Raw genomic sequence first — 8,990 nt, 5'->3', positions numbered from 1 at the left:
GTCAAGTTTATTTTTCAATTCTACATGTTCGTTTTAAAAGGAATGTAAAAACTAGAACAAAAACCTTACATTTTCTTCCAACTTGTGACTGCTTTACTTACGTAAAGTTTTTTACACAGTGAGCTACAGTAAGAACGTGTCTAGAATCGATAAGTGTAGCTCCGCACTTGAAAATAGTTACTTTGTTTTCCACCTTCAGTACAGCGCCCTGGGAACAAAAGTTGAAATATTCATTGTGCTTCATCTGATCCAAAAATACTTAAACAACTATATATAACAAAAACTCAAATACTCATTGTGCTATATCTGACCTCAAATTCTTAAACAACATTATATAACTAAGATACTCATTGTCTAGTCTGCACCTGACAATGAGTATCTTAGTTATATAATGTTGTTTAAGTATTTGAGGTCAGATATATATATATATATATCATATCTCAAGCAGGCGAAAACACTTCGCTAAAACAACACCAAAGATAACACATCCACGGAAAAAAAGATACTATAATACATATTAACAAACTTTAGTGGGTTCACTTATATACTGTAATACACACTTAAACAACTCATTTTATCACACCTTAATAGGTTTAATAAGACACACTAAGTATGCTTTTAAACGACCTATACTACCATATTTCACATATCACACTTTTAAACGATCCATATTACCAAGCCAGTGGATTTCATCAAATCATCGATTACAACTATTTGTTTCATCACATGTATATATTTTTTGTTTTTGCTAACAAGTATTATTTCTTCGTCCCACATTGAAATTGCCGTACATTAAATTATAGATAACCTCTGAACACGAGCAAACTGAAGGTAAAAACGTGACCCGTCTGACTTTGACCAAGGCCATCCACTTTACCTTTCCACTCTTTGACACGTTGACTTTTTAAAGATGACTTATTAAAATTGCATTTTTATGAAAATAATTACTCAAACCTTTTTTAGAGTTTTGTTATTTTGACAGATATTTTTGCATTTACTTTTAGTTTCATTGTGATCCACATATAAAGTCACATGTATAAAAATCGGAAAATCAATTTTTTGTCCAAACTTTTTTAAAGTTAACCAGTTTATACCTTATGCCTTTTCCAGGATTTTTTAGGACTGCGAGTCAAACAAGTAGAGAATTAATCCACTGATTACATTCACCTTTAGAGTAAAGATACGTTTTATTTCAAGTTATAAATTATTTACAAATTTAAATTAAGTTAATTAAAATTACTGAATATCCCAGCATAAACAAGGTTAATCAGCCATTCAAAGATGTAAACTAGGACAATTCTACCTGCCAGGGCCATTCTCCGAACTCAGCATGGCCAATCTTCGGGCTTGTAAAGATCCCAGAGCCGAGGCCTTGTGGATTATTTTTGCCACATTTCAGTGATGCCCTGGGTGTTGTTAAGCAACAGATCTCATGTTCTTTACAACTCGTTCCTCTCAGCCCACTCAAAAGCAAAAACTATGAAAGAAAAGTACATGAAGTAAGGAAATTATTATGTTTTTCTCAAAGTATCATTTCTCAGTTAACAAAGACGTTTTGCCTCATATAACCTGAGCATCAACGTTTGAACACATCTCTTGACAAACTTCTGGTCAACGCCTTCTAACTCAACTAGGCTAAGGCCAAAAGTTTTGCATCACCCTAGAATAATCTAATTTTCCTTTATAAAGTTGAACAAAACCTGCTAAATTAAGGATAACTCAACCCTTCAGTTACTTATGTATGGGAGGATTAAAGAAGTTTGAAAAGCAACAGAATACACTGCAAATACTAAGTACTACTACGTGGCTTCCAGTAGATCTTTGAGATATAATTTTGTAATTTCTTTGGTTAAATAAAACGTGTAAATTATGTTCACACGTTTTTTTAAATTATATCTCATTCCTAAAATTCTAGAGTGATGCAAAACTTTTGACCATAGCTGTACACCTAACCTTCGCTTTCTTTTATCTTTTATACTGATCTGACCATCAGTCCAAAACATTTATTGATTTAATTGCCTCAAATAGTATTTGCTGACCTGACCACTCTACAAATATTTAGTAATCTGACTATTATTACACCTCCATCGTCTACTCAGATTCTACTGAACTGAATCTACTCGTCTTACTGCACTTCATAAATCTACTGGCATCACTGCACGCTCAGCCTCTATTGACCTGACGACTACTCATACATTTACTGACTATTCGGTCACTTCAAGTATTCAGCGACCTGACTAATAGTTCTAGACATCTACTGATCTGAGTATTACTCCAAACATCAACTAAGTTAGCCGTAACTCCTAATTTTACTGTTTAATTTTTGCTCTTGATGTACATTAATCTAATAATTATTCTGAACATCTACTTATTTCACTCTCATAGTCATCTTCAACTTCGACCAGTGTTTACAGACATATTGTGATTAAAAGGTTAAGAGAGATAATTTTTTCGTGTACCTTGTAAATTCATCACCAGATATAATATGTTTAATATAAAGTATTCTCTTTATTAATACCTACCCTTCTGCGTGACTCTAGATTGCCAGCACCGTCTGCAGTAATAAACTTATTGCTACACTGACTGGGAGGAACACACACACAGTTGTTCTGGGATCCTAGTATATATCCACCGTAGTCGTCCCTCGCCCACCCGTGACCTCCGTGTGGGTCAACTCCTTGTGAGAATGCATGTGGAGCCGTCAGGAGGAACGTGAGTGCCACAAACACAACATGAAGCTGCTTCATATCTAAACACACGCACAAAAACAACAATGAACAGAATAATTCATAAATCAAAATGTCCCCCAAACCAGTGAACAATATAGCATCGATCACGCTGCCGAATCAGTTTTAACCACCAAGTGTGGTAGATGATATGTTGGAATAACAATCTCTAGAAAAAAGTCATATTGAAAGAAACCATGTTTTAGCTACCTGTAAAATGTCATACAACGAATCAGTTGTTTTCTATAACTAAGAACCAAACAGTTCCAGATGTGACTAGTTTTAAGATTTCTTGAACATCTTATGGGCTTGGTGTAGCCTGGTAATTAGTGTACCAAAATTGTGAGTCAAAGATTCATGGTTCACAATTTTGGCCGCAGAAATGAGCTTCGCACTTTTGGGCTGTGGGTGTGCTATAATAGCAAGGGTCAAATCTCACTGTTTGATTAGAAACGTGTAGCCCAAGAATTGACGATGGTTGCTGTTGACTAGCTACCCATTCTTTAGTCTATCAAGTTAAAATTAAGTATGTCTATGCGTAGCTTTTCATGAAACCCTGAAACAAACAGTGTCCTTTCAAATTCGATTCGTAAAATCTATAGACTGGTTAAAAGTAAGTAGAGAATCAATAAAGTTTAAATAAAATACTATTTCTTCATTCTGCTATAGGTATATAAAAAATAATGTGTAAGGTTTTCTGCCTATGAAACTACACATACTAATCCCACATTCTTCTTACGTACCGTTTTGATTCATTTGACCAATCTTGGGAAATTACTTTCACCACCACACAGACGAGAAATTTATATAATTTTTGTCCAACCTGTTTCCCCACCTCACTAGCTGATTTAAAAAGGAGGAAGATTTTCCAAGGATGGAAAACTGGGTTTTCCCTACACACTCATTCCTATTTCTGTGAATGCTTAGAAGTGAACTAGTAATCAAATTATGCCTTTCACCTCATATGTAAAATTATAACATTATTCGTAGATTGCCTTCAGGTTACACCGTGTGTAGGAAAATGAGTTACAAATATTCTTAGACTTAAAACACTAAAATCCGGTGTTCTACTCCCCGTGATGGACAGAAAGCAGATAATATATTTTGTGTGAGTGTTTCTTATAGCAAAACCACAAAGCCATATCTGTGCAATCGGACTGTTGAAACAAGCACTGGGAAAGTGTTGTTCTCGTACACTAAATGGATTATCTAAAGCAAATACGGGAGAGTGGTGTGTTTTTCTGGAGCAATGAAAAATCCGATGCAGGGCTGTTGTCTAGGTGGACGGGTGCATGATCGTCAGATAGCACAGCATCGGACTGTAACGATGTAATAAGCCTCCAAAATCGTCTTAAATAATACAATATACTTAACCTCTATATAATTCTACCCTAGTTATACGGTCTAATTGATATAACGATCTAATATGTTCAGTTTTTTTATGATTTCCACTACACCTGTATAGTTTATATCACTACTTACATGGAATGTGTTTGTTTGTCAGGAATATTTCCATTACATATGTGTTATAATTACTTTTAAAATGTGTTTATTTGTAATATGTATTTCCATAACATTATCCATATAGGTGATATAGTTATAGACAAGGAATCTATTTGTTTGTCAGCAATACTTAACATTAGATCTGTGATATAACTACTTTCATGCAGTATGTTTGCCCGTTGCATTTGTCGCGTTAATATAACTATCCTAGTGAGAAAAACACACGACTGTAAGCCAGTAGCCTATTTGTTTTATAGGTAAAAATCAACTTCTATAAATGACCTTGACGTCACACACCTTAGATAAAGTATGTTATTCGTCCTTTCATTCAGGTTGAACAATAATGTGTGTTTTCATTCGAAGATCAAAACACATTATCATTTTCAGTCCAAATAGTCAGTTCTTACTTGATTGCAGGCGTTTCCAAAGTTCGTGGTAAAAGTTGCGGTCTCACAAAGAGAAGTTTCACTTCAGGTGGAAATCTTTCACGCACGTACCGTGATGTGGTAACGTGTATGAAAGATTTCCACCTGAAGTGAAACCTCTCTTTGTGAGACCGCAACTGACGGTAAGATATAAAACAAGCTCTGTCATTTGACTGTTTTGATTATTAATTCTCTAGATGAATGCCAAGTAAAATCTCACCAAAAACACCTTAGGTGTGAAAAAAAAAGTGCAGCCTAAAAGGATTGACCGTGCGATTTAAATGAATGAAATCAAAATTGGCGGCTAAACAGATAGCTACACTTATAGCCTTGAAGACGAAAGGCGGAAGACTTACGAAACGTCGTCCTCTACACTTGTAGGTTTCTACAACAGGCAGTTGCTGTCCATTTGAAACTTAGATTCATTAAGTACGTTTGTCTATCAAATAAAGGTTCCGTACTTTCGGTGCGAAGAAAATAAAAAGGGATAACTTCAATCAAAATTGGAGATTTTATATCTTATATGTTTCTTGATGGCTTGCCTTAAAATTTGGCACGTGAAGTAAGGGTACAGTAGAGCATAATCACAGAAAATATGTGATAGTTCGGATTACCGCAGTTTGAGCTCCAGAATTTGGAAACTATCACTCCTGTTAATAACACACAGTGTGTCCTGTAGGTTGTTTTGCTCGCATGACACACTACCATATATCCTGATATATTCTAAAGTTTTATCTCGCAATGTGCAGATAGGTATGCAGCAGGCAAAATTAGAATTACATTAATTTGAAAGCTTCACTATTATTCTACCCATATCAAACTATATCGAAGCACAACTCAGGTTATAAAATAAAACTTGTTTGTAAAAGATACAAAAAACATCGAACTTGCCGAAGCTATGAGGTTTTAGAGTTTCATGAAATTAGGGGCCTATAGTGTAGTCTTTATGAATAATATTTTCATTCAACTGACGCAATACTGGCAATGCTACAAAAACAAACACTTTTTTTTTTCGGTCATCCTTCTACTGTTTTCGAGAAGCACATATTTTATTCGAGTTCAGGTTCTTATAAGTGAGGGCAGTATCCCTTGTTTAAAATTTGTCTGTGCAATGGTTTCTTTCCATCCTCACCCCTATTTGGGGCCTATGAGTTTTTCCTATGTTATTTTTGATTTGGTTGTCGTAAGTGCAATGTTGCACAATTAGTGAGCTATACTCATCGTCGTAAGCCTGAAGACTTGCCGCAAAGCCAATAAGGTCGTGAATATAACATCTATTCACAAATTTAAGTTGGATGATTATAATATCATAAAAATTTGTTGAAAAAATTCAATGATATCATCCAAAACTAAAAAATGAAGTTACGGTTAAAGCCATGAATAAACATACCATCTTATACTGCTTTAAAAACTGCGTTTACATTTTATCAAATATTTAAGTTTTTTCTTGATATATTTACCTTAACAAGGTGTAATTTGGGAAAAAAATATTTTTCGTTTCCTGGCAGGTCTTATTATGTAACTTCTTTGGTGGAAACCAGAAAGAGATTTGTTTTATTCTAACTCCTGTAGCAATTTTTTTACAGTGTCTTTTAAGTTGATATATCTGTATTTCTAAATAAACTAAGAGCTAATATATCAGCATCAATTACATTATATTTTTTGTTGGTCTTGTTTCTCACCAAAGCTAACACGAACCAAGTTTTGCCCAGTAAGCATACTCCAAGCAGCATCATTTTGTATTTTACTAAATCGACTACGTGGCGGCGTCACTAAAATATTAAAACATATCAGATTTACAGTAGTCTTTCTTTAGCTTTAGGAAATCCAGAGAAGACTATTCCTTCCTTAATAACACATTTAATATATGCAAGATTCCGTACCGGCTTTTGTTGTTCGGCTACCATTTTATTAATGTAATTTGCTCAATCGAACGAAGATCAGCTCTACTGAGTATAAATGTCACTGATGTTAAGAAGTTCCCCTTATCGTCATAGACTTTGATTTCAAGTCACTCCTGTTTCGGGGATTACCACCCTTCATTTATAACACAGATTAGGTAAGAAGAAAAGGGGAAATGAGTGAGACGAAACAAAGAACACAAAAGGCAATTCACAAATTTTTGTTTTTTATTAGAATTAGGTCAAGAGAACATTATTCTACTAAATCTCGTGACTATCTGCCCATTTTAGGAATTTTGTAAGTTCTTTGAACGTGGCTGTCTGCCCCAGTTTAGGAATTCTGTAAGCCTGTGGAACGTAGCTGTCTGCCAACTTTAGGAATTATGTAATCCCCTTGAAAGTGGCTGTCTGCACCAGTTTAAAAATTACGTAAGCCTGCAGAACGTGGCTGTCTAGCACACTTTAGGGATTCTGTAAACCTGCAGAACGTAGTTATTTGCCCCAGTTTAGGAATTCTGTAAGCCCGCAGAAGGTGGCTGTCTAGCCTAACTTTAGGAATTGTGTAAGCCTGCAGAACATGGCTGTCTAGCACACTTTAGGAATTGTGTAAGCCTACAGAACGTGTCTGTCTGCCACTTTTAGGAATTGTGTAAGCCTACAGAACGTGGCTGTATAGCACACTTTAGGGATTCCATAAGCCTACAGAACGTGGCTGACTAGCCAACTTTAGAAATACTGTAAGCTTGCAGATGATGGCTCTCTGCTTCACTTTAGGAATTCTGTCAGCCTGTAGAACGTCTGCCCACCCACTTTAGGAATTTTGTAAACTCCCTGAACGTGGCTGTAATGTAATTATATTTACTTAAATATAGTACCAATAAAAAATACCATATATGTTACTTTCAATTATTATTATTATTTGTAACAAAAAGTCCTGGAAAACTGCTTAGTTTGACTATGATGAAATTAGAGCATTCGTCATCATAAACAATGCTCTATATCAATGATGTGCATAGTGGATGTGCGGACAGAGAGAATATTGTTGAGCACTTGAGAAGCTCGTTGTGAATTATAGCGTTTGTTATAGAGCGACTGTTGAAATTAAGTGTATCGCAAAATTGTATTCAGAAATAATAAACCAGTTTTATTTAAGAAAGGACTTGTATCGGTAAAGTTTCTTCGGTAAGAAGTTTTACGGAAAATTAACGAACGAACGGAGGTGTAACAAATTGGTGTCAGAGAGTGGGACGGAAAAGAAAAAAAATGGAAACGAGAAGCGGCAAATCAAACTACAGCTTAGCAGATTTGATGGCAGCAATACAAGAGCAGCAAAAGAAACAAGAAGAACGAGAAAATAGACAAGAAAAGAAACAAGAAGAGAGACAACAGCAGTTGCAAGAAAACCTGCAACAGCGGTAGCTCGAACAGTAAAATAAACAAGAAGAGAAATTACAGCAGTGGCAAGAAAACTTGCAACAGTGGCAGCTCGAACAGCAAATTAAACAAAAAGAAAGATTACAGCAGTTGTTGGGGGAAAAAGAAAAGAAACAATAAGAACGAGAAAATAAACAAGCAAAGAAACAAGAAGAGAGATTACAGCAGTGGCAAGAAAACCTGCAACAGTGGCAGCTCGAACAGCAAAATAAACAGGAAGAGAGATTACAGCATTGGCAAGAAAACCTGCAACAGTGGCAGCTCGAACAGCAAAATAAACAAGAAGAGAGATTACAGCAGTAGCAACTAGAACAAGAAAGGAAACAAGAAGTACAAATGGAAAATATTAGTAAATTTAAAAGCTAATTAGATACATTAAAGGATGATTTATTGTCTTTTACACAAGGAGGATACATTAACCATCGACTTAATTAGCCCCAGACAATGGCAAGCCCCTTCCAGACCCCGCAGCTAAACCCAATGCAGACATCTTAAGTCCTGTTAGAAGTCATATAGAAGCACAATTTGAGCTCCTGGCAGAAATGAATGGGTGGACAGAAGAGCAGAAAGCAGTATATCTGGCAACGAGCTTGAAAGAACAACCACTGGAAATACTTGGACAGTTGTCAGCAGACGACAGGCACAACTATAGAGCACTGGTAGCGGCTCTAGAATACAGGTACGGAACCCAAAATCAGTCTACAGGGCTAGGTTTAGGACGAGAGTCCATGCTAAAGGGGAGAGCCTGCAAGAGCTGGCACAGGACTTGGAAAGCATGGCACACAAGGCCTACCCAACTGCACCACCCGATCTCCTCAAGTTGTTGCTGAGGGATCAATTCATAGATGCCTTGGACGGTCCACAACTAAAGATACAAGTAAAGCAAGCACACCCCTCTACTATGTAGGATGCAATGGCCAGAGCTCTCGAATTTGAATCCTACGTTAAGTCCAGCACAGAGGTACCTAGGTTGGTACAGTCATCTGGATTCAAGGCCAGAA

The 8,990-nt window shown here is 36.1% G+C and overlaps 1 protein-coding gene across 1 annotated transcript in view; it reads right to left on the bottom strand.

Moving 5' to 3' along the window:
* Window positions 1-97: 97 nt before the first annotated feature.
* LOC106461666 overlaps window positions 98-8,990 on the bottom strand; it is a 26,927-nt gene continuing 18,034 nt past the window's right edge. Inside the window, exons 2-4 of the mRNA XM_022388671.1 lie at window positions 2,523-2,749; window positions 1,304-1,477; window positions 98-208 (exon numbers count right to left, since the gene is read on the bottom strand). Of these exons, the coding sequence (XP_022244379.1) occupies window positions 98-208; window positions 1,304-1,477; window positions 2,523-2,747 (510 nt within the window). The 5' untranslated portion in view covers window positions 2,748-2,749. The remainder of the gene's footprint in view (window positions 209-1,303; window positions 1,478-2,522; window positions 2,750-8,990) is intronic.

Source organism: Limulus polyphemus, unplaced genomic scaffold (assembly GCF_000517525.1).
Source record: "Limulus polyphemus unplaced genomic scaffold, Limulus_polyphemus-2.1.2 Scaffold1007, whole genome shotgun sequence".
Classification (NCBI taxonomy): Eukaryota; Metazoa; Arthropoda; class Merostomata; order Xiphosura; family Limulidae; genus Limulus; species Limulus polyphemus.
This window is presented reverse-complemented; position numbering and strand designations above follow the sequence as displayed.